The 26,605-nt window shown below is 43.4% G+C and overlaps 1 protein-coding gene across 2 annotated transcripts in view; it reads left to right on the plus strand.

Annotated features, from left to right (window-relative positions):
- LOC146074472 (uncharacterized) overlaps positions 1-25,867 on the plus strand; it is a 30,654-nt gene extending 4,787 nt beyond the window's left edge. For both annotated transcript variants that reach the window (XM_083182575.1, XM_083182574.1), the window contains exons 2-6: positions 428-618; positions 13,928-13,994; positions 18,947-19,037; positions 22,756-22,865; positions 25,429-25,867. In XM_083182575.1, the coding sequence (XP_083038701.1) occupies positions 448-618; positions 13,928-13,994; positions 18,947-19,037; positions 22,756-22,865; positions 25,429-25,676 (687 nt within the window). In that variant the 5' untranslated portion in view covers positions 428-447 and the 3' untranslated portion in view covers positions 25,677-25,867. The remainder of the gene's footprint in view (positions 1-427; positions 619-13,927; positions 13,995-18,946; positions 19,038-22,755; positions 22,866-25,428) is intronic.
- Positions 25,868-26,605: the final 738 nt, after the last annotated feature.

Below are 26,605 nucleotides of genomic sequence, written 5' to 3' on the forward strand. Positions count from 1 at the left end.
GCAAAGTATGCACTACTGTAGAAATCACTTCTGGCTAAAAAACAAGCTGGTTGTCAAAAGCACAATACACTACAGCTTAGCTTGTGACTTGTAGTAATTACTGTACAGCGAAAAATCAATGTAAGTCGTTACTGGGTAATTTGTCCAATTCCCAGAGCACATCTCCATGCAGGTGAATGTTTTTAGTAAGCATCTCCTGTGTAATGCATTGAGTTATCTGGTAATACACGATCCTTCTATTTTGAGTCACTTTGGACACCAGCACGTTCATTTGTTGCACTGTGTATTTTTGTTTTGCATACATTGTATGGGTAATAGCAAGTACCTTTTTTCACTGCTGCAGGTTGCCCCCAGCTACTGTCTAGCTCCTAGGCATATGTCCTTGCTAAAGATGTAAGCCCTTTTTTTTTTATTATTGTTGTTCCAGAAAATCTCGGTAAAAATCCCATGCATGGAGGGGGGTCAGAAAAGAGATTTCCTAGCCATGATCAGGTAAAGGGTGAAATTGAACAAGAACTAAAGAAAGAGAACCCGGGGAGTGGTCGAAGCATGACCTTTATGCTAATGCCTATTTATGCCGTGGGGATAGCGATCTTTGCAGCATACAAGTTTACAAAAGTAAGTAGAAGCAAATTTGAAACAGTTCTAGTCTATATTAGTAAGCCTACTCGAAGCAAAAGCTTCGAAAGCTAGTCTGCTACCTTCTGTGTTTGTGCATGTGTGAGAAAGATGTAGTTTCACTCTCTGCCTGCGGATGGCAGAATTTCGGAGACTCACGGACACTAGACATACATATATATGTGTATGGGTGTAGTTTGTGCAGGGGGCATGGCCTGTGTGCTGTAGGATGTGGCTAGCTGGATGAATGATCATTCTAGTCCCTCTCACCTCATCCAGCCATAACTGACATAAACTCCAGAGCAAATTTACAACAACTAAAAGAAGTCACAATAAACAAGTCTACCATCTGGTGCTGTAAGATTTGTTTGCGCCTTTTAGGAGGGTTGTAACTAGAGATGTGCGACTGATGCTGCTGTGGAGAGTTTTCTAAAATCTTGGAGAGCGATAAACCAATCAATCAACTTCTAACTGTCCTTTCTATTGTATAGTCTGTAAAATGACAGAAGCTAACTGGGTGGTACTGTATCTGTCTCCCAAGACTTGATAAATCTCCACTTATTTTCCAACCACAGAAGTAGTATGATTATAGACCTGATAATTACCAAAGTTGCTATTCTACCATAATTGATATACCATAAACAATGATTATGCTGTTTCGGTACTTATGTATTATCTGGGCTCCCATGTTAAATGGACCCCATTTTTTCATACCCCTACTATCCAACTACGCATGGAGTTGATTTTATATAGTGTGGCGAGCGCAGCGAGCCACCGTGCCCGAAGCGTGGTGAGCCCCGCGAGGGGACGCGGTCGCATAAGAAAAACGGGAGTCCAGATATTACATAAGTACCGCTGTTTCTCCTGTGATTAGCTGAATAGGGCAAGCTTCCAAAAATTGAATATCTGGTTCTAAGCAATCAGCATAATCAATAAATGTAATCAATGGCTACGAACAGGTTAAACCATGTGAACAGTGGAGACAGTAGATATATTTCCTCTACCTCCCCATGGCAGCATACTTCTGGGTTTCCGCCCCCTTGGGTAGATATCTGAAAGGAACAAAAAAAGACACTGCCCCCCTATATAAGGGACCGCCCTCCTAGGCTCTGTGTCTTTTTTTCCTTTCATGGGTAGATGGATGGCTTACCCTGCGGAGATCAGGAGGGCTGGTTCCTCTGCCCAGTGCAGCTGTGAACTTAGCGTATCGTGTCTGGGACCCCCGCCATCAAGTGTGGTCTGGGACGTCCGTCTGCTGTAGCTCCCTGCCGCCCAGTGCGTCCATGGGAGAAGGTGCCCGGCGAGGTGTGCGGCGTCTGAAGCCGCAGGCTGAAGCCGGTAAGCGCGGCGTGTACATGGGGCGCGTCATCAGACGGCGCCCGGAAGCGGAGGTGGCGTCTGACGTCACGGGGATACACGCACGCCGGGCATGGAGTTAAAACTAGTCTGCAAACAGTGGAGGTTGCTGCAGACGTGTTCTGAGACCAGCAGACGAGGTAAGGCCCTGTGGAAGCAGCAGCGCTGCTAGGGCAATGGCTGTTCTTACGGAAATGATACTAAGTGTATGAATTTTTCTATTAGAGTACAGCGTATTGTGAAAGTGTCATTATGGAAGAGGACAGGAAGCAGCCTGCGGATGCAGGGTAAGCCAGGAATTATTGGAGCATTAGTGGAACATACTTCTTGTTGTTGTTGGAGCATACAGTTAGTGACTTGGCGTTTACTTATACAGGGCAGGACCCAGTAAAGAAAAAACGGAAGGGAAAGCCAAGTATAAAAAATTGCATACAGCAAAGTGTGTATTATGCAAAAGAATTTTACCTGAGAAATGTTCAGGTTCTACATGCAACAAGTGTGAGGGGACACAACAGATGGGATTACCCCAAATGACGGAGCTGGTCTCACTGTTAAAAACAGCATTAGCTGACACGTTTATGGCAAAAAAGGAAAGTACTAAGGCTTCTACAAAAAGGAGAAGAGTAGTACTCTCTGATTCAGATGACCCAGAGGAAGGGCCTGCAGCTAGACCAGAGGAGGAAGCAGAAGAGGGGGAAGTGTTTCAAGAGAAAGAAGAAATTGACTTCAACCCAGATCTGTTAGAAAGTCTGTTGTGTCTCATTAATAAATCCCTGAATATTGAGGATACACAGGAAGAAGGAAAACTTCAAGATTTACTGTTCAAAGATAAAAAGAAAAAGGGGAAGCAGTTTCCTTTATCAATACCTCTGAAAGAGATAGTGGAGGAAGAATGGCTTCACCCCGATAAAAAAGTACCTGTACCCATAAGAGTACAAAAAATGTACCCGTTTAACCCTGAAGAGGTTAAAACATGGGAGGAGCCACCAAAGGTGGACGCAGCGATTGCTCGCATATCAAGAAAGACAACACTGCCGTTAGAGGACGCTAACGTATTTAAGGATTCGATGGAACGCAAAATAGAAATGAACCTGAGGAAGCAGCACGTGACGTCTGGTGCAGCAATCAAAGCGTCATCAGCCATGGCTATTACGTCTAGGGTCCTAAGGTCATGGGTTCAGGACCTGGAGTCGGATATGCTAGATGGAATTAAAAGGACGGAACTGATGAAAATGGTACAGAACATTCAGATGGCGGTAGAGTTCCTGTGCGATGCCTCCCTAGATGGGGTACGGCTGGCAGCAAGATCCAGTGCAAACAACATAGTGACAAGGAGAGCGCTCTGGCTGAAGCCATGGGCGGCGGATAATCAATCAAAAAATAGATTACTATCTATTCCCTTCCAGGGCAAATACCTATTCGGACAGCAACTGGACGAAATAATTACAAAAATATCGGGTGGTAAGTCCGTATGGCTACCCCAAGATAAGGCGGTAAGAAGAGGACAGTTTAACAAAAACTTCAGGTACTCTACAACAGATTATAAAGAAGCCAAAACATATAGACCAGGTCGTAGTTTCAGGAGGCCCTGGTTTGGGAATAAAAGTACTTTTCGTGGCCAAAGAGGCAGAGAAGGCCGCTTTGCCTTTCGTCAGACACAATGACGCCAGACAGAGGGTTGGCGGCAGACTGATACATTACAAACAAGTCTGGTGCCAATCAACCCAGGACAGGTGGGTATTAGAAGTCGTGTCTTCAGGCTACAAAATAGAGTTTACCAAACTGCCGGGAGACTGGCTGGAAGAGTCACCTGTCCCAAGCAACTGGGAAGAAAGATCAGCATTATTAAGCAGTCTACAGGTCATGATAGACCAAGGTGTGGTAAAAAGAGTACCAAAACATCAAGAAAACCAGGGATGGCACTCAAGGTTTTTTGTGGTGAAGAAGGCATCAGGGGGTTTCAGGACAATACTAGACCTGAGAAGGTTGAACACTTTTGTCCACACAAGAAAATTCAAAATGGAATCGATCAGAAGCATTCTTCCGGACATAGAGAAAGGAGCCTATCTAACAACGATAGACTTAAAGGATGCTTACCTGCATATTCCGATATTTTTAGGGCACCAAAAATACCTGAGATTCAGACTAAAAGGAAGAACTTATCAGTTCATGTCTCTACCATTCGGCCTATCAACATCACCAAGAACCTTCACAAAGGTATTAGTGGTGCTGGTAGCCAACTTGAGAATTCAGGGGGTGTCGATATGGCCATACCTGGACGATCTCCTTATTATGGCAAGATCAGAGGTTCTGTCAGCTCAGCACACAAAACTGGTGCTAGACTATCTAAAAAAGCACGGCTGGTTGATAAATTATCAAAAAAGCCACCTCGAACCCGCACAAAAAGTGATATACTTAGGAATGGTTTTAGATACACAATCTATGCGTGTGAAGCTGACAGAAGACAGACGTCAGAAGCTGATCAAGGAAGTAAGAAAAATGTTAAAAGAAAACATAAGTCATACAGAGGAGTGTATGCGAGTGCTAGGCCTTATGTCGTCAGCAATAGAGGCTATACCATGGGCAAGGTTCCACATGCGGGCATTACAAGGATGCTTCCTAGAACAATGGAATGGAGAAGAAAAAGACAAGAGGCAAAAAATCTTTCTATCAAAAGAGGCAAAAGCAAACCTCAGATGGTGGAACAACATGGAGAGACTAAGTCAAGGGAAGTCGTTTGCAACTCAGACACAGATTATAGTAACCACGGACGCCAGCAAGCAAGGCTGGGGGGCCGTGTGCGAACAACGGATGGCACAGGGAGAATGGAATATAGAAGCAAGCCGGAGCCATTCCAATATAAGAGAGATGATGGCTGTACTGATGGCATGCAAAAAATTTCAGAAGTTACTAATCAACAAGGAGGTTGTGATAAGATCGGACAATCAGTCTGTTGTGACATACCTGAACAAACAGGGGGGAACGAGGAGCAAAGCCCTGATGATGGAGGCAGCGAAGGTACTACAATGGGCAGAGAGTCATGTGGTAAACCTCAAGGCTGTATTCATTGCAGGGAAGGAAAATCGGCTAGCCGACACCTTAAGCAGGAGCAGGATAGCCCCAGGAGAATGGGAGCTGTCACCAAAGGTGTTCGAGGCAATTGTGAAGAGATGGGGCCTACCACAAGTAGATCTTATGGCGACAGAGAAGAATGCGAAGGTGCCTTGTTACATTTCCAGGCACTGGGAACCAGGATCATGGAAGGTAGATGCCCTGACGGAAAGGTGGGAGATGAAACTAGCATATGTCTTCCCACCATTTCCGGTTATTCACAGGCTAATCAGCAAGATAAGCAGAGAAAAATCCAGGGTGATCGCGATTCTACCATACTGGCCGAGGAGAGCGTGGTTTGCAAAACTAACTCAAATGGCGATAGACGAACCATGGATACTGCCAGATTACAAGGACCTAATACAGCAGGGCCGGTATTATCAAAGGCAGCCAGAAAACTGGAGGCTAACGGCCTGGTTGTTGAAACCAGGACATTGAGAAGAAAGGGTTTTTCGGAAAAAGTGGTGAATACACTTTTAAAAGCGAGAAAATATTCAACATCCAGTGTATATTACAGGACATGGAGGAAATATATATACTTCTGCAGAGCAGGGGGCAAAGATGAGAGAAGAATAAATACAATTCTGGAGTTCCTACAAACAGGATTGGAAAAGAACCTATCAGCGAGCTCTCTGAGAGTACAGATATCGGCACTAAGTGCTATCCTGGATCTGAAAATTGCAGACAACAGATATATTCAAAGATTCGTGCAGGCAATAAAAAGGATCAGGCCAGTGTTCCATAACCCGCTGGCACCCTGGGACCTTAACATGGTCCTGAATGTGCTGACGGAGGCACCCTTTGAGCCGTTAGAAGAGGTGCCCTTGAAGATGCTCACCATCAAGGTAGTCTTCCTTGTCGCAATTACTTCGGCTAGGAGAGTCTCGGAGTTGCAGGCGCTATGGGCGGAGGAGCCGTTCCTCAACTTCTTCGAAGATAAAGCAGTATTAAGGACAAACCCGCATTTTTTACCAAAAGTTGTTTCAAAGTTTCATATGAATCAGGAAATAATATTACCGTCCTTCTGTAAGAACCCAGCAAACTCCAAAGAGGCAAGGCTGCATAATTTGGATGTAAGTAGAGCATTAAAAATATACCTAAAAAGATCAGAGGCCTGGAGGAAGTCAAAGAGACTGTTTGTGCTTACAGAAGGGATAAAAAAGGGTCTAGGAGCAACAAAAATGACGATATCCAGATGGATAAGGGCATGTATATGTGAAGCCTACAAGATTAGGAAATTAGATCCTCCAGTGGGGCTAAAAGCTCATTCTACGAGAGCGCTAGCAGCATCGTGGGCAGAAAAAGGGGCGGCGTCACTGGAAGAAGTGTGTAAGGCAGCATGCTGGTCCTCGTCACACACGTTCACCAAGCACTATAGGGTGGACGTGGCGGCTACTGAAGATACAAAACTAGGAAGAAGAATTCTTAGTGCAGTAATTTAAAAAAAAAAAAAAAGGAGGAGTAGAAGAGAAGTAGTACTCATAAGAAAGACTTGGAGCACACTGTAGATACGGTGAAAGAAACCAGTATCCTTTTTCCTTTTTACATTATATTACTATGCCCTCCCAGTGAAGAAAACTGCTAGGGTAGACCCAGAAGTATGCTGCCATGGGGAGGTAGAGGAAAGTACAGATTATTACCTGTTAATAGGCTTTCCTCTACTCCACCATGGCAGCCGTTTTCCCAGCCCTGAACTAAAGGGTTGAGTGTGTTATTTAATATGAATAATTATATGAGTTAAGCTTGTAAAATGAAAGACACAGAGCCTAGGAGGGCGGTCCCTTATATAGGGGGGCAGTGTCTTTTTTTGTTCCTTTCAGATATCTACCCAAGGGGGCGGAAACCCAGAAGTATGCTGCCATGGTGGAGTAGAGGAAAGCCTATTAACAGGTAATAATCTGTACTTTCTCTTTGGTACATCCTGGTGACACAGCTAACCTTGGGATGTAGGAGGGTCCGCAGGAGCCAAGGCACCTATTCTGAAAGTCTTTGGAAGCAGGCTCCTCCCTTCCCATGAAGCTTCAGTTCATTTAGGTGCCCACAGGAGTGGGTGCTATGCTGATCGGCTGCTGCTGCAGCCGCTTTTTTCTTTAGATTTTTAACAGAGTAGTTTGTTTTTTAATTTATTAACTCACCAGTTAGTGCAGGTTTTTTAAGTGTGTTACTACTTACAGAAGTTTGCACATACTGAGAGCGCAGCAGAGGCTGACAGAAGCGCGTCCTGTCAGCTCTCTGTATGCAGAGGGACCCTGTCTGCTCCCTCTGCACAGCGCTTCACCTCTATACAATAGAGCAGTGTTTTTCAACCACTGTGCTGTGGCACACTAGTGTGCCTTGAGCTGTTCTTAAGTGTGCCCCCAGATCTAGAGATGCCCAAACTAGTTTACAGCCACCCCATAGAAACATAGAAACATAGAATTTGACGGCAGATAAGAACCATTTGGCCCATCTAGTCTGCCCCTTTTTTACCCTTCAGGTAAACTCAACCCTTTTTAATCCTTATTTCTTTGTAAGGATATTCATATGCCTATCCCAAGCATGTTTAAATTGTTCTACTGTCTTAGCCTCTACCACCTCTGATGGGAGGCTATTCCACTTATCCACTACCCTTTCTGTGAAGTAATTCTTTCTAACATTTCCCCTGAACCTACCTCCCTCCAGTTTCAGTGCATGTCCTCGTGTTTTATTACTTGTTTTCCTTTGAAGAAAATTTCCCACCTGTACTATGTTAAAACCCTTGATATATTTGAAGATTTCTATCATGTCCCCCCTTTCCCTTCTCTGCTCCAAACTATACATGTTAAGATCTTTTAGTCTATCCAGGTAAGTTTTGTGATGTAGGCCATGAACCATTTTAGTTGCCCTTCTTTGTACACTCTCCAATGTATTTATATCCTTCTGAAGATATGGCCTCCAGAACTGGACACAGTATTCCAGATGAGGTCGTACCAATGACCTATAAAGTGGCATTATTACGTCTTTTTTTCTGCTACTGATTCCTCTCCCTATGCAACCAAGCATCTGACTAGCCTTCCTCATTGCTTTGTTACATTGCCTCCCTGCCTTTAAGTCACTTGAAATAGTGACTCCTAGATCTCTTTCCTCCTCAGTAGTTTCCATTATAGTACCCTTGATACCCAAATGTGAAGATACGAGTTCTTCAATCACTCAGACACCGAGCAGATGAAACCAGAAGAACGGTTTATTTTCCACAGCACGCACAAATAGACAATAAACAGTGGCAAAGGTAAATTGCAGAGTAGAAAGATATTCAGGTAGCAGGCCCAAACAGACAGTCCTTGTATAGTCACAGTCCCAGATCAGTTCCACAGGGCAAACTATCACTTATCCACACAGCTGTGATAGCAGAAAACTGTATAAGTCCACAAAACACTGGCAACTCCACAGAAGCGAGGATGAGGCGTTCCACAAGACACAGGTAGAGCATACCTTTGAACCTTAAGACTGCGACTAACCTCCTTCCTCCTCTCTTCTCCTTCAGCTCTCATTCACATCCCCAGTCTAAGTGTTATTTACTGATCTTGTCTTTTCATTTAAAGGGCCAATGTATTTTATTTGTGTTACCTGTGGGGACCAGTGTGATTGTTTTTTATATGGGGGGCAATAGGTTTGTTTTTTTCCTGTGGGGGGCAATGTGTTTTGCCCTGTGGGGATCTCATGGCGTGCCTTGGCAATTGTAAAATCTTATTTAGTGTGCCGCAAGGTAAAAAGGTTGAAAATCACTGCAATAGAGGTTTTTCTGGGCCCTGGGGGGTGTCCTGAACTGGCTCCTTGCATAGAAGGGGATCGTGGGGGATGGACCCCCTGCAATGGTGGCCGTCATCTTGGTAGGGTTTATAGACTGAAATCCCACTAGGGAGGTGAAGTCTGTTACAGGAGTCCAGCGCTGCTGGACAACTCCATGTGGTCCCAGAAAGAGGGGAGGCACAGGAGGTGAGGAGAAACACTTGTGGGAGCGGCTAAAGGGGAAAGGCGCCAAAAAGGCTATCCTTCCCTGCTGAAGCAGAGACTTGGCCTCTTCCTGCTCTTGTGTGCTGGCGCCATTTCTATCCATGCTGCGGAGCTGTAAAAAGGTTTTCATACAAAGTGCAGAGAATGCCGTTTCTCCTGGACAGCGCTTCCCCCGCTGATCGCTGAGGTCACTGGCAGCAGAAAGCAGACAGATAAGTACACTGTTACATGATTCTGTGCTTTGCCTGACATTGTGCACAGTGTATTAGACATGACTGAAGGGTGTAATGCTGCTGCCTTGGGGGAGGGAGCGCAGTCCTTGTTACTTGACTGCAGGTTTTGTGGGGTTAAATTAACATGTGAACAGATGGACCAAGGGGATTTGTGCCCCTCATGTGAGTCTGTGCCCAATGGAGCGCAAGCCCAGAGGTCTGAGCAGTCTGAACCTGCGTGGGCTGCTGCGTTGGGGAGGTCCATGAATGCCTTGGTGGAGTCTTTAAACAGGCAGAGAGATAACTCAATGAAGTCTCCTGGCCATATTTGTTCCTCCCAAACATCTATGGGCTCCATTACTCCATCTCAGGGGAAACCGGTATTATTGCAGGTCATGCAGGACACTGCACAGGGTGTTCAAAGGATGAGCTCCTTTATGGAAGTCCTAAGTCCTCTTGAGAGTTTTTCTTCTAGACACCCATTTCTACACCCCCACTTTTGAATTTGGATTCTGATGAAGAGGGTGTGTGTGAAGAGGATTTGAGCTGGGACCAGGGGGAAGAGGCTGAAGCTTCTGTCCCTGGTATTGACGATTTGATCCTTGCAGTAAAACAGACATTAGATTTGTCTGAGGAAGACAAGGTTCCTCCACACTGTGTCTTTAAGAAGATTCGCAGAGATTCTGTGACTTTTCTCTTTGATGAGGGTATGGTTTCCTTGCTGGGAAACAAAAAAATGTATTATGTCTAAGAGGTTTGCTAATATGTATCCCATACCTGAGGAACATGTGAAATTATGGGAGGAAGGTTCCCTTGGTAGATGCTCCTGTAGCTAGATTTTCCAAGGCCGCGGTCTTTAAGGTTCCTGTGGACAAGAAAGTGGAAGGATGCCTTAAGGCGGTTTTTGAAGGAGTGGGTTTCACACTCCGCCCCATTATTGCCTCTGCCTGGGTTGCCAAGGCAATGATTAAGTGGGCTGAAGCCTTAGAGAGTCAGCTCCAGCCTGATTCAGAGGCTTGTACACTGACCGAAAGCTCAGGTGTGCAGCAGAGTACATTTGTGAGGCTGGGGAAGAAGGTGCAAGAATGGCGTCTAAGGTATTTGCCACGTCTGTGTCAGCAAGGAGAGCCCTTTGGCTAAAAGCCTGGGAAGCAGACAGCGAATCTAAGAAGTTGCTTGAGACTTTGGCTTTTAAAGGAGAGTTGCTTTTTGGGTCAGAGCTTGAATGCATTATAAAACATGCTACAGGAGGTACTTTTCTCCCCACTAAATCTAAAACTTCAGGGTCTAAATTTGGAGTTTTTAAGCCTTCCTTTCAGGGGTGGAGCGTCCAACAGAGGTCAGGTGGAAAGAGGTAGGTTCCCAGCCAGTAAAGGGAGGTCATCCAAATACTGGTTTGAGGCCTTTTCTAAGAAACATGTGTCCAAAGGAGAGGATAAATCCTCTGCATGACGGGGCGGAGACTACCCGTTCTGGCCTCAGAGTGGGGGGTCGCCTCCTACAGTTTTGGGACAGGTGGAAAAATCCCACACAGACCCTTGGCTTTATTCCATTGTCTCCAAGGGTAACCAGATAAATCTCAGGGGCCATCCCCCAAGAAGATTTCTCCCTACTCCTTTACTGCGGGAAGCCCGAATGCGGAGTGCCCTCTTGTGGGCAGCATTGTCTCTCAGAGAAAAAGGGGTGGTGGTCCCGATACCTCAGGAGAAAGGGAAGAGAAGATTTTATTCAATAATTTTCTTGGTCCCCAAACCAGACGGGTCTTTCAGACGCATTCGAAATTTAAAGTTTTTAAATCTGCATCTCTGGATGGATCATTTTCGCATGGAAACTTTACGTTCAGTGCTATTAAGCATAGAACCAGGAGAATTTCTAGAATCAGTGGATATTATTTATTTTATTTATTAACAGTTTCTTATATAGCGCACACATTACCACAGCGCTTTACAGAGTGTATTTAAACATTCACATCCGTCCCTGCCCCAGTGGAGCTTACAATATATATTCCCCACGCACACACAGACATTCTAGGGTTAATTTCGTTGGGAGCCAATGAGCCTTCCAGCATATTTTTGGATTGTGGGAGGAAACCGGAGTACCTGGAGGAAACCCACGCAAGTATGGGGAGCATATACAAACTCCGCCCAGTTAGGGCCATAATGGGAATCTAACCCATTACCTCAGTGCTGTGAGGCAGTAATGCTAACCATTACACCAATGCAGGATGCTTACCTACATGTGCCCATCTGCAAGGAACATCAGTCCTTACTTCGCTTTGCGATAAGGGAGACTCATTTGCAGTTCCAAACACTACCTTTTGGTCTGGCTACGGCCACGAGGGTCTTTACAAAAGTGATGGCTGTCATGGCAGCGACCCTCAGATCCTTACTTGGACGATCTACTGTTCAAAGCTTTAGTAACAAAAATGGAGCATCGCTGTGTTAGATAATACTAGTATTTATTAAAAACTATTTTTTTCAATAATAATAATAATCAAGCATTGTGGCCAACAATTATGACAGACAGACAAGATTTACAAACCTATAATAAAAGCGATATTCTCCCAACTCTATCGGTCCTTTCAGAATACTTTTGTTAGTAGTTGTTAGATGCATGCATTTATGAATTAGTCCTTTGTTGAACCGGTTTTAGTATAAGTTAATACAACACAGTCCCCACATTATGTGCACATATTCTTTAGTTAATACTTCAGCGTATTCTGGGAGACAACAATAGGGGTCCAGCCTGCAACTCTCAACGATCCACTCCGTCCTCTGTTCATACCTTTACCAAATTTTACAGGTTCCATGAGTTCTCGTCGGAGGACGCTTCATTTGGGCAGGCAGTGATGAGAACTGTCAGTCTGAGTGTACCCTCCCAAAGGGCCGGCTCGTGAACATCCCAAGGTTAGCTGTTGCACAGCAGGATGGACGAAAGAGAAAAGGTTTTTTTTGTAAGAACTTACCGTTCGAACCCCTTTCTCTGAGTCCATCCTGGTGACACAGCGATCCCTCCCTTACGCTCAGTAAGTTGTACCATTCATGTGTTGTCATGTTATGGTTATATGATTATGCATGTAAGATGTTCAGGCATTGTACTGAGTTATGTATCCTAGTGTGCTTTAGAAGTTGAACTGGAGCTTCATGCTATGCAGAAGGGAGGAGCCTGCTTTTAAAGACTTTCAGCGGGATGCGGTCATCTATTAGAATGAACTTAGGTCTACAGTCATTAGGTCGACCCCACTAGGTCGACTGGCAGGAAGGTTGACCTGACTTAAGGTCGACATGGGTCAAGGTCGACATGACTTTAGGTCGAATTTGCATAAAGGTCGACATGAGGAAGGTCGACTGGTCATAATGTCAACATGGGTTTTTCACTGTTTTTTTAACCGACATGTGCCGACAGGCGGTATTTCATGCCCTACCATCCACTAGGGCGTGGTGGGAGAACAAAATAGTGTGCCGAGCGCAGCGAGGCACCGTGCCCGAAGCATCGCGAGCGATGCGAGGGTCCGATTCTCATTGCCAACTGTGTCCATGTCGACTGTGTCGACATTCGGATCAAAAAAACAGTGAGAAACCCATGTCGACCTTATGACCAGTCGACCTTCATCATGTCGACCTTTATGCAAATTCGACCTTAAGTCATGTCGACCTTGGCCCATGTCGACCTTAAGTCAGGTCGACCTTCCTGCCAGTCGACCTAGTGGGGTCGACCTAATGACTGTAGACCTAAGTTCATTCTGACAGATGTCCCGATTCCCTTTCAGCATAGGTGCCTTGGCTCCTGCTCCGACATCCCAAGGTTAGCTGTGTCACCGGACTGGACTCAGAGAAAGGGGTTAGAACGGTAAATTCTTACAAAAATCCCCTTTTTCATGACCGATTTCTTATCTACTTAAAGTGATTCTGAATCTAAATTAAGGAAAACTTTGTGGGTTTATAGAAGTGGAGATGTCCATATCAACCAATCGAAATCTACTTATATAATGTTGGCCAGACATCTACAGATTGATTGTCAGATTGGGCTGGTTTGGACAAATACCTGGTAATATCTGAATGATAGTTTTTGGCAGTTCTCCAGCATTTCAAAGCAAATGGTCAGCTGTCATTTGTTCTCATCCATTACCAGGTTTTTGTTCCAATCAGCCCAACCTGACAATCAATCTGTAGATGTGTGGCCAGCTTTATACCTTCTAGAAGATAATAGCTTGATTCTAGTTGCTATGGGAAACATTTCCACTTCTAAAAACTCACCCTCAATTAACTCACCCTTGTGTATTGCTAATGGGTATTACATGGTGAAATAGAATTATGCTGTGAACACTCTTGAGACTCATACCCCTTTCACACTAAAATGCAGTGTCGCACCCTGGTTTTTGGACCCAGCTTCAACCCAGCTTCTGCAGAGTACAGCAGACCATCCACTTTATCCATGGCTTTGTAAATAGCCCCCATAGTGTGTTTCAAGCCATTGTGTAGGAAGGGATCAAGATATGATTTAGAACTTTACCATATTCAGTAGATATCTCGCCAACATATTTCACATTCAAATGTATGCAAACTATTTTGTAAATGTAATAATCTATTTTAAGATGCAAGCTAATAAGCAAACGCAAATAAAGCCTGTGGTCTTCTTTCACTTTTATCCACCCAAAGTTGAAGTCAAAGGAGAACAACAAATCAAAATCCTCTACTGAAGATGATAAAAAAGCAATGGCAACAGGTAATGTATGGTAACCTAATTAGTTTTCAATATATATTCCCTTTTCTGTTTAAATACGTTTTAGAAGCAGTATTTTATTTAAGTTTTAAAATATAATTGGACCATTTTGAGCAGCATATAGTATATTTAGTATAAGGGTTTTGTGCAGTTATGGACTAAATGTGGCCCTCAAAGCCTACAGGTGTGGCCCCCAGTTCCTTCTTCCTTTTTTGAGTCCTTGTTGTTATTCTCAGCTTTGTATCCTAATAAATGCTGGACATTGGGTCAAGTGCAGCAGGTTATAAAATAAAAAGAGAATATGACTGCCTGGAACAGCATTGCTTTACATGTCCTTAACACAACACTGGGAGGTCATACAGCACCAGCAGCAATCCTATCAGAGGAACATGCTGCCTGTATTACCACTGCTTTCCCAAGGAAATAGCTGTTTTTTTCCTGCTTACTGTAGTTCTTTAAAGTTAGGACAAGACCCTGTTGTGCACCAGTGCACTACAAAGTTGTTTTCAATTATTTTTCCACTTGGACATCCTTTATCACAGTGCACATTAAAAACTGGTTAACAGATGAAAATCTGCAGGAATGTGTTGTCACTGTTCCAACTTTTAGTGGGTCACCTAGAAATCACATTGATCTGTCAGAATTGTTTTTTATTTGTATTTTTTATGTCACATTAAAATGCCTGGTAATGTAAAATTATGTATAGGTATTTATTTATCATTTTGAGTGTCTCAATCACCAAAAATTTGTGCGCGCACTAGTTGTGAATGGACCCCATAAGTTGGCATCTTGGAGACCACCATGAAGTTTATTATCAGATGTGAGTGCAGAAGTTTCCCAAAATTTGTGAAATGGATATAATGAGTACAGTGAGGTGCTCCAATAAAGACCACCAAGTCCAAAATATCGAAATCTAAGGATTAGGTCTTCAAAAAGGTACAAGGACCTTTTTGAAGACAAAGCAGTCAACCAATGAATGAACCCCATCACAGAGCTGACTATAGCCCAAGCAATTAGAACAAATCCCACCAGCACATTCTGGAAATAGTCATAAATCACATAAAATGGCAAATAAATAAATAAGCAAAACATCAATAATGTGCTAGTAAGCAGCAGTGCAGATCTATGGTTTGGCATGATGACATAACTGTCAAATCTGAGTTCCTTGTGATCGTGGAATAGTTTCTGGTGTGGGTTCAGCAGTGGGCACGTTATGCAGGAAGCTCGGTGGACATACTTACTGTAAGTGACTATTGTGCATGAGGTATGCTGTTACTGGGAGTACTGGTTTTCAGTGGTTAATGACAACTACAACGTATCTCAATATAAATTAACTGAGAAGTTCCCAAAGGAAATTAGAGGAATTGTGACTGCACAGGAATAGCACTAGTCTGACTAAACTGGTACCATGAGTCATGCTCGAGCTGGCTTTGCACTGGTTGGACTGGAACTGGTAGAAACTTGAACAGGTATGTCATAGTGTGGCTGAACCTGATACAATACCATTGACACATTAGACTATGCACCACTATTCTGGGATTTTGATAATCCCAAGTATAGGCAAGCATTCATTGCCCATCTGTGACTTGTGACCCAGGCTGGGGCTGACTTGCACTGAATGGAGTGAACTGGTAGAGTCTAGAACTAGAACTGACTCAGGAAGAAGGTGGACAACTGTATTTTCTATAAGCATACTAGATGGTAACTGAGGAATGCTGAGATTTAACGTGCTGAATGACTGAACTGAAGAGCCCTGAACATAGACAGCAGTGGCCTTCTGGGCAGTTTGCTGGAGCTCCCAGGAGTCCTTTTATCCCCCTTGCTGCACATTTGGTTAGAGAGGGATTCAGCTGACCAGACTGAGGCTTGCAGTTGGTGAAGTCATCTGACCAATGGAAACCTAGTGACTCCCAGTAAACGGGTGGTGAGAGACAGGGCCGTTTCTAGAGGCGGACAAGCCGTGCAGCAGCCCGGGGCGCCGCACGGCTTGTCCGCCTCTGAAACAGCCAGGGCGCCCGGCAGTCTCCCCCCCAACACCCCGTAGCCGTAGCCGCCGTAGTCTCCCCGGCCGGCCCGACTACACGCTGGAGAGGGGAGGGGAACGCATTGTGCGTCTCTCCGTCCCCTCGCTCAAGTCACTGGGATGCCACTGTCAGCCAATCGGAGCTCGGGCGCGAGATATGAATGGCTGACGGCTCAGCTCAGGTACACACACTGAAGGGGAAGGAGAGAGGCAAGATGCGCTCCCCTCCCCTCGGAAGCAGCATAGAAAAAGTGAGTTTGGCACTGTGGGGGCATATGTGTAGCAGTGTGGGGGCATATATTTGTGGCACTGTGGGGGCATATATTTGTGGCACTGTGGGCTGGGGGCATATATTTGTGGCACTGTGGGGGCATATATTTCTGTCACTGGGGGCATATGTGTGGCACTGTGGGGGCATATATTTGTGGCACTGTGGGGGCATATGTGTAGCACTGTGGGGGCATATATTTGTGTCACTGTGGGAGCATATATTTGTGTCACTGTGGGGGCATATATTTGTGTCACTGTGGGGGCATATGTGTGGCGCTGTGGGGGCATATCTGGCACTGTGGGGGCATATTAGTAAACGGCATCAGTTGTGCGGCAGCGGCACATGGGGCATAATGTGTAATGGGCATTACGATGTGGGGAGTATTGTGTAATTGCCATCACAGTGTGGGGTCTAATGGGCATCTTGGTGTGCGGTGTAATGCATCACGGATAAATAGTGTATAATGATTTAAGTAGCCTGTCATTGTTTGGCCTTGATCTGTGAGGTGTACTAGGTCACTGTGTGTGGCCTTCAGCCCGCCAACTTAAGTGTGGGAGGACAATAACAATTCCTGCAGCAACCAATGTCTGGTCATGCAGGTTGCAACAGTGTGATATAAGGTAATTGTTTTCCTGCTAGACCACGCCTTACATTAAGCCACACCCCTTTTTAAATCAAGCCACACCCCCTATTTCAGCGCGCGCAATTTCTATGATACCATGTTATGTATTGGGGGAACGCATTTTTTTTTTTCGCCCTAGGAGCTAAATTGTCTAGAAACGGCCCTGGTGAGAGACTGCGGGGAGTATCGGTCTGCTGCAGGGAAGGGAACAGATGAAAAACATGTTTCTTCTATGATCCCCATGGCAGCCATGAGACTGACTTATCCTCCCTCTCCTCTAGTTTAGACAGGATGGTTTTCTAGGGTTCGACCACCTATTGGTATATAACCTCACTCCTCCCCTTCCTCCTGTCTCCTAACTAGTTTGGATAGGTAGGGAGTGTTATTTTTATTTCCAACTAGGGCTTACCTCTATCTCAGCATGGAGCTAAAAACTGTACCTCCCCGGGCGTAAGAGTATCCGGGAGTGTGGCCTGTATAGAAACCTGCCCGTTGTATACTAAGACTTGGTAATTTTTAGGGAGTGTGGCCCTTATAGAGTGCTGCCCCTCTGTTTATTCGGCTATAAAAACTGCACTGGAGCCACATTGATTGTTCGTGTGCTGGACGAGAAGGCGCCAGCTTTGACCACCTGTTCCCTTGCTGTTAGAATGTCCACTATCCATGAGCATGTTGATCCTGGGACTCCTAAGGAGAGGAGTTTTGGCTGCAGGATGCCGGGGACGATAGTGTTAAATGCTGAGCTGAAGTCCACGAATAGGACTCTTGCATAGGTGCCTTGGTGGTCGAGGTGTTGTAAAATATGGTGCAGCCCGAGGTTGACCGCATCCTCTACACTTCTATTCGCCCGGTAGGGTCAAGGTGAGAGTTTGTCACTTCTCTCAGGTGCTTCAGTACAAGTCTTTTGAATGCTTTCATGGCCACTGAGGTTAGTGCAATTGGCCTGGATGGAGCTAGGTGAGCTGCTCTCACCTGGCTCGGCGGCGGGTATGTACGGGAGTCGGTGGGAGGGTGTGGGCCGCGGCGAGAGGCTGCGGGCTACAGCATACAGGAGGGCAGCGCTGTGTAAGCTGCTGCTGCTCACACGGCGTCGTCCTCCCTGCCTCAATCCAGCATCTTGTTATGCCGGACTGAGAATGCTGGAAACCCTGCCAAAACCTTTCAGTTTTGGCTGTGTTTCCGTCAAAAGCAGGTGAATTAGCGGCTCTTCCGTCAATCCACCTGCTTTTCAGCATGTCGAAACATTTCGACATGCCGAAAAAAAAGCTCTGATTAAATAGATCGGAACCCCTTCCGATGTATTCATGTCAAACTGCCGTCTTTTCAGCAAGACGGCAGTTTTGACCTCTATTGAATATACCCCTATATGTGAAGTGGATATGGGTGTTCAAATTACTCAAATGTTCTACCATATCCATAAATTGAGTGTCAATGCTAAGCCACATCAAAAATATTTAATCAATGTATCTATTATAATACATTATATATAGATTGGAGTATGCTGGTGCTATATTCGATCACATTACAATACCTGTATTTTAGAAGTAGTCTTATCAACATAGTGAAAATGTTTTTATTTTAAGAACAGTTCTGTCAGTGTAAGTAATAACTTAATGGGAGGACCCTGACGGGTATGACTAGAGCGTGCATGTCTAATCATATTCAAATAAACTTAATGGGGGATAACTGTCTATGGGGAGCTCATGTTGAGTGTTGCCAACCAGGGACAGTAGATTTGGTCTTAAGGCTGGTTAGCAGCTCATTAGTATTCCTAAGGTAACTTGCCATATTACACACATGGTTGGAGAAAAGTATGCACAAACTGAGCTAAAGGTTGCTAGATGGAACTATAAGCTGCAATGATTGGAGGCGCAGGGGGATCATTGAAGTATTTGTGAACCATAGGGGGATATATATATTATTGGACAACATTCAGGAAACCAATTATTGATCCACCCATGATTGCCAGACATTTTCAATATTCTATATGTAAATATATAAAAGAGACCATAATGTTAAATGTTTTTGTTAAATTTCAGAAAATCAACTTCTGACATTAGAAAGACATCTTTCACAAACCGAGAACATGTTGAATTCTTTACTGACACAACTGGATCCGCTATCCAATTGGTAAGTAATGTACAACTACTTTGACACACAAAAATTCTGACATAAAAGATTTTCATTATATGGCTATTGGAAATGATCTGAAATTCGGGTTTCAGAATCTTGATTGAATGGGGGCAACATTAACCCACAAATGGGTCTCATAGCGTAGGTGTAGTAGAGACCCAATGCAACCTTATATCTCAATAACAATTAAAATGCTTTTACTTCCCTTGAGTCAAAAATCTGGGAAATGTTAATTTAGTGTATATCCTACATTTACATGACCAGGAGTTTCCTCATGAATTTGGATTATACTTCACCTACCTACTTAAATCCCTTTGTATTCCTTATTTGTAATTCCTTGACAGCTTGGACTTCCTATCCTTGCTGTTTGGAGGGATGGCTGTTTGGAGAGATGATTCCATGCATTGCCTAGTTTCCAAGTCTATAAAATGGCCTCTTTTTCAGAGTTAGCAGTTGATATTCTGTTTAACATTAACAACCTTGTGATTGTTGTTGGAAACAAAGCTTGATGGTTTTCACACATGTTGCCTTATTTACATGCTTTTGTTTTTGATGTTAAGCCAGTTTTCAGTTTGAGGAACTTTGGGTGCAAGGGTGCTTTCTTAAAAATCACCCTTGGTTGTGTGGGGAAAGAGGGTTTTAAAGACTATCATTCAACTGCCAATGTTTTTGATGATGCACTTAATCTACTATGATTGGTCATTATACACTGATGAATATGACTACAATGTTTGTTTCCTTTTCAGCAGTCACTTTGTACTTTTATTAAATCTACTTTGATCACAGATTCATATTCATTAATGCATATATTAAGGAAGTCATCCATGTCACAGTGGCATAGGACCACTTTTGCTGATATTGGGCTATGTTTCTATATATGACCGTGTTCCCAATATCCCATAAAGAGATTTGCCTGATTTGGCATAGACTTGGTCCCCATGGCTGTCCCCTGCATTTGGATATAAAAGCAATTTCTGCTTTAAATGAATGGTACTTGTTTCCTAGCACGGCCACAATCGCGGGCATCGCTGGTAATTTTTAATGGTCTGCGATGCGACCGACGCGATGCCCACGATTTCCCATTGAAATGCATTGAAAAAGTCAAAATCGCGTCGGTCGTATCGTATGCGGCCAAAAAAAGCATGCGATGGTACCGACGCGATGCCCGCGATTTCCCATAGGGAACAATGTAAAATGCCTCAATTTACCCAAATCAACATAGGGAACAATGTTAAATGGGCCAGACACCCCAAAAAAAACCCTGACCAGTGAAATGGCTCCCCCAAAAATAGTTAACGCCACCCCACGATCAACGTCAACCCGAAGCGTGGCGAGCGCAGCGGTACGCGTCCTCCGACCTTTTCATACCCCCACTATCCACGTCGGCGTGGAGTTGAGAATAGATAGTGTGGCGAGCGCAGCGAGCCACCGAGCCCGAAGCGTGGGGGCTCGCCACGCTTCGGGCTCGGTGGCTCGCTGCGCTCGCCACACTATCTATTCTCAACTCCACGCCGACGTGGATAGTGGGGGTATGAAAAGGTCGGAGGACGCGTACCGCTGCGCTCGCCACGCTTCGGGTTGACGTTGATCGTGGGGTGGCGTTAACTATTTTTGGGGGGCCATTTCACTGGTCAGGGGTTTTTTGGGGGGTCTCTGGCCCATTTAACATTGTTCCCTATGTTGATTTGGTTAAATTTAGGCATTTTACATTGTTCCCTATGGGAAATCGCGGGCATCGCGTCGGTCGCATCGCATGGGATTTTTTTTTAGCCCGCATGCGATGCGACCGACGCGATTTTTTTTACCTGCGATGCCCCAGATCAAGATCGTTGTGGCCGTGCTAGGAAACAAGTACCAAATGAATAAATTGGGTGTGGTCATCATTCAGAATATCAGCACACACACTATGTCGACATTGCTACAATCTATACAATGTGAATGTCAATGGTCCATATGCCAACATAGCATTATTGCCATATTTTTGTCTATCCTTAACCTAACATCAAAAGGAAGTGTTTTATATTGTGGCTCCAACTTTATGTCCATTTTGATATCGTGAATACTGACATGGACTCAACATTTTGTCCATGTCAGCATCTACACCATGTCCTCATTCTTACTCCAAACTCAGTAAATTCTCTCTAAATTAAATACATTTATTAATTTTTCTAGCATTGTTCTTTCAAAAAAAATAGTAGAGTCCTCTCAGATATATAAGTGGTAGATGTCATATATGCAAAAGAAATATGGCAAAATTTACTGTGTAGGGTTCTGAATCTGGCTGTTTCACAGTACACTGATTTTTCTGAGGCCAAAACCTCAGAGAGAAAGCACACATTTGTATAGACCTGAATATCAATGTTTTAGCATATGCAAAGAAAAAAATACAAATCTGTTTTATCAAGTGATCGTTTTATAACTGTCGGCCACCCTGTCCTAAAAATTACTTGGTTCAAACAGGTGTAATTGCTGAAACAGGTATCCAGGTGGCTGATAGACAGTGTCTAGGACAACGTGTCAATGGTTGATGCATAAAAGGTCAACATGGGTTTTTCACAAAAAAATTGTAAAATTTTTGGGATATTTACATACTTTGCCATACACTTGGAATCTGATTGGGAATTTAAACTGTACCGAGCACAGCAATACACCAGTCCCAAAGTATGGTGAAATAAGTAGCATTGACATCAAAAAAAGTGTAAAACTCATGTCCAACCTTTTCATGTGTTGACCTTTTTTTCCAGTCGACTTTGTACACGTCGACTTCCTGCTGTTGACCTAGACATTGTCTATACCACACCCACTGAAACAGAAGGTAAATTAATGTATTTTGATAGGCAAGATTAATTGACAGGAATATCCTCTTTCATTGGGCTTTTGGAAGTATACAAACCAGTAGCTTGTCTCTCTCTTCATTGCAATGCTGTTTATAATTGGGCAGCATGGAAGATGTAATGGTTAGCATTACTGCCTCACAGCACTGAGGTCATAGGTTTGATTCTCACCATGACCCTAACTGTGCAGAGTTTGTAGTTTCTCCCCGTGCTTGCGTGGGTTTATTTCAGGTACTCAGATTTCCTCCCACAATCCAAAAATATATACTGGTAGGTTCATTGGCTCCCAACAAAATTAACCCTAGAATGAATGTGTGTGCATGTACATGTAGTAGGGAGCATAGAGTGTAAGCTCCACTGCGGCAGGGATTGATGTGCATGTTTAACTATTAGCTGTAAAGTGCTGCAGAATATGTGTGCGCTATATAAAGAACTTGTAATAAATAATTGTTGTCCCTCCCCTTTGTTTGCGGGTTTAAATCTAATCTCTACTTTTCAATCATTTCAGTCTCTAATATCTAATTTTCACGAAGCTCTTTTCAAAGTGCACATTTCTATGCAGGATTATATAATAGATTAAAGAAATTTGAAAATATAAATAAAGAATTGTAAAAAAAATCTATATATATTTTTGTCAAAATAGATGACCGAAGTAATACACATTACAAGAAAACCTTTGTATAATGTGTAGAATGTTTGCTGTGTATCATATAGCACTATGTAAAATTAACCCTTAATTGATATGAACAGATCTGTGTACAGGCGTATGAAAGGTCGCCATACTTTTGTGTACTCAGAGGAAGCCACGTTTCTGAAGACTTTTGACTTCATCTGATGCAATAAATACTGCTTGTAATGTGATAATTACTATTTCTTTGTAGTGTGAATACCTTGGCCTCTGAGCAGAAAGATGAAATTATGGGTCAGCTGCAGTCTATCAGACAGCTAATGAAGAACAGTGGAATGGATAAGACTAATCTACGTAACTCAGGTAAAGGTTCATTTAGCCACCAATAAAATCATTTTTCAAATAAGAATGGAATGTCAAGACCTAGCTGCTTATTAACGCTGTCATGCACCAGTTTAAAAGTAAAATATTACCTCCAATAATCGTGTGAATGTTATGGGTTCTGAAACCAGTTACAAAGCTGTAGCTAGTTATTTTAGCTTCTATGGCATCACTGGCCCATTCCCTATGTATATATGAAAAATGGGGTAAATTCCTTCTGCGCAAATAAAGCCGCCTGTATTCAAATTAAGATAGAGGGTACCACCTGATGAGCCTAGAAATAGAACCGTGTAACGATAAAATAATCTCCATATATGAATATATGCGCTTTCTAGTAAGAGGCTAGTACTCCCCTGTAAAGCTGATGAATCCTGATGGACTTCTTTCGACTGGCTACTCCATGCGGATATATGAAATGACAAGAGGGAAAGAGAGAGCAACTCTCCTCGTGTAATACTATTTATACGATTCTTTTTCTAAAAACAATTGTAAGGGTTCCAGATAATAGATTATATACATTTCGGGGTATCATTTAAAGTTTATGATCAAGGCTGTCAGGTGAAAAAGGGAGTGGAGTGGAATAGCCATAGGCATTTAATCCCGAGGCTACCTCCCTTTTTTTTAACCATGAAAAGTTTTACAGCTAATTGAATTTCCCTACTTTTAGTACAAGTTTCATTGTGGCACCTGTTTCCATGTTTTGAATTTTAAGTTTCTCGCATTAATTACCCACTCTGAACAGGATTTCAGGAGGTGCCTTTGACAAAGCACTGCGCTTCAATAGAGGTCATCTCTTACTTGGCCTACCTCTTCGACATTTGCTCCATAGAGCCAGCATTGATCAATGTTAGATGCTTTAAAATCAACTGATTCTTATAATTAACATCAGACATTTGATACAGCAGCCATGCATTTATAGAAGTTGCATAAAAAAGTGATAGACCAGCCAAATGTACCATCTCCTGTTTCTGTATGTGTGTGTGAGTACATACTGGGCTTAAATTCCTATTTGTATACAAACTCAAAGGTTTACATACAAATATGATGTTTGGGGATCTGTGAAGGCTCATGGCCTGTTATTACAAGAACCATTTTGCACATGCACATATCATTCATAGGCTTGTCAGGCACAGCATGATTGACATGCTGAGGTGTTTGGGGGAGATTAGAGGGTGTGCACCCACCATCATTTTGAAGACCAGATGCGATGACCAGCCTGGCTAATCTTTTAGTTTATGCAGGCTGATCGATTCCTAAAACCATCACTAATTGCAACCGATTAAAGCATCCACCATTACTACCACAGCTGTGACTAATGATAATCATTTAAAATTATTTACAATTTTAAAAAGTTAAGATAACATATAATTATAAAGCTATTCATTGTCAAAACTGGCATGTGTGGCTATTATAGAAGGATAATATTTGGGCTAGGCATACATTCCAGGATAAGCCTTGAACATATGATGGATCTATGTATTGTTTGCTGTCCACTGAAGTGTACATATGGTCAAATATCCAATTATCACGGGTAATTGGCCCCCGGGGCTGTCCTATTGGCTCCTTTAAGCCGGAGATTGTGTCAGGTAGGTGATGCAATATTCCCAAAAGCAGCCTCATTTTCAGTGAAAACTGGGCTGTAACGGCTTAAAAAAACCCACAAGCTTCTCTGCGCATGCATCCAGACCCCGTGCACACAATTGCACTTGGTACTGAAATACAAAGGGGTACATTTCTAATAATGAAAAGAGGGTATATTGCCAGGAAACCAATCATATTCATTTGATCATTTCTCTATTGTCCTAGAACATCATAGTCAGAATCTGAGCAACATCACCTCTTTCCTTAGAAGCTTTAGTTTTTTTAACATACTTGCCTACTTTCTGGCTGCCCTATCCGGGAGAGGTCAGCCAGCTCAGGGGGGCAAGGCCGTTGCCAGGAGCGAAGCTACAGGAGGGGTAACTCACTTGAGGGCATGGTCAGAGTGAAAGCAGCATTTTAGCTACGCCCCCACCGTGAAATGCCTTTATTCCCGAAGAAAGAGGGGGTGCGGGAGCTGGTAATCTTTCCGGGAGGCCTGATTTCCGTGACCCTCCCAGCCATTCCAGGAGGGTAAGCAACCCTGAATTTACTCCATAGTGTTAGAAAAGTCATGGCTATGTAGACACATGGAGATGGTTCTACTAAAGGGACTGTCGCAGGCATGTCAATGAAGCCGTTGCAGCATGAGAAGCATTCTTGTTCTCATTGGAGGCTATACCAGGTCAGCGAATCTGCACCTACCATGGTGCTGATGCAAGTTTTTGTGCTGGAACCAATATTTGTATTTAAAAATACATTGATGCGTGGCTGTACACAAGCGAGGGCTTGTAGTGGCATTTACAGAAGCAATACCAGCAAAAGGCGTTGACACAGACTCTGCAGCTTGCTACTCTGAATCAGCCCCATACTCTCACATACTACAGTGTATTTAATACTTTGGTGTAATAGTATAGTTACTGTGATACATTTTTAATTTTGTTTCCCTTTCTTTTTCGTACTTTAGCTAAACATACATGTGAGGATACACTTGAAGGTCTAATTCATTCATTTAAGACTCAGAATTCCAGTATCTGTGAAAGAGATGTTGAAAATGAAAGTGAGGAATCTACAACACCGACAGAGACTGATGTAGTTGAAGATACCCTTGTTGCTGGAGAATCTGACATACAAACAGTGGAGTCTCTCTGTGACGAAGAAGCCAGTAAAAGGCCTTTCTGTGAAGGGTTGAGAAAGCGTACTATTAAAGACTGATGTAAACCTACAAATGAAAAAAACCCATGCCTTACTTAGCTGCATTGTTTTATTTCAGGATAGTTGTTCCAGGTGTATTTTATTCTTTCATGTGTTAACTATGTACAGATATTTCAAATGCCCATATTTTATTAAATGCAATGAACTATGCAACATGCTGCATTTTATTAAATGATATGCCAGAAGCACCAGAGTTGTTGGTTTCACTTCATTTTTACTTCCTGGCACTACCTTAAAGCTGCACTACTGCTTTCTGCTCCAAAGGGAGCTGCCTTTTTTGCCTGTGGCTCTACCATTTCTCTAATATAAAACTTGCAAACAAAAAGCACTCACCACTTTTGCCCTTATTCAGATCTGATCGCAGTACAAATTTGTTCTCAAAATGGGCAAAACCATGTGCACTGCAGGAGAGAGTTAAATTTGGGTGGGGTGTGTTGAAACTAAAATCTAAATTGCAGTGTAAAAATAATGCAGCCAGTATTTACGCTGCACAGAAACCTAATAACTCACCTCAATGTAGCTCTCTCTGCACATGTTACATCTGCCCCACCTGCAGTGCACATGGGTTTGCCCATTTTGAGAACAAATTTGTACTGTAATCAGATCTGAATAAGGGCCTTTGTGTGGGGGGAGAAAGCAGACCATTCAGATGCCACAATCTCTCATTTCCAGCTGATGCTTCGAAAGGATCGAGAGAGTAACTGGGGCATTATTATTATAATTTTATTTATAAGGTGCCGCAAATGTTTCGCAGCGCCGTAAAAAGGAACAGTAACAGTAACAAAAATAGAGTACAAATAAAGAGCGCCACAGTTCAATACACATTACAGCTTGAATATAAGTAGTGAGGACTCAATCAAAATACTATAAGAGGCTTGAGGCCAATGATGGAGATGAGTATGCAGACGAAGATGGTCACTAAGGGTTTG

This window comes from Crinia signifera, chromosome 4 (assembly GCF_055691185.1).
Source record: "Crinia signifera chromosome 4, ASM5569118v1, whole genome shotgun sequence".
NCBI lineage: Eukaryota > Metazoa > Chordata > Amphibia > Anura > Myobatrachidae > Crinia > Crinia signifera.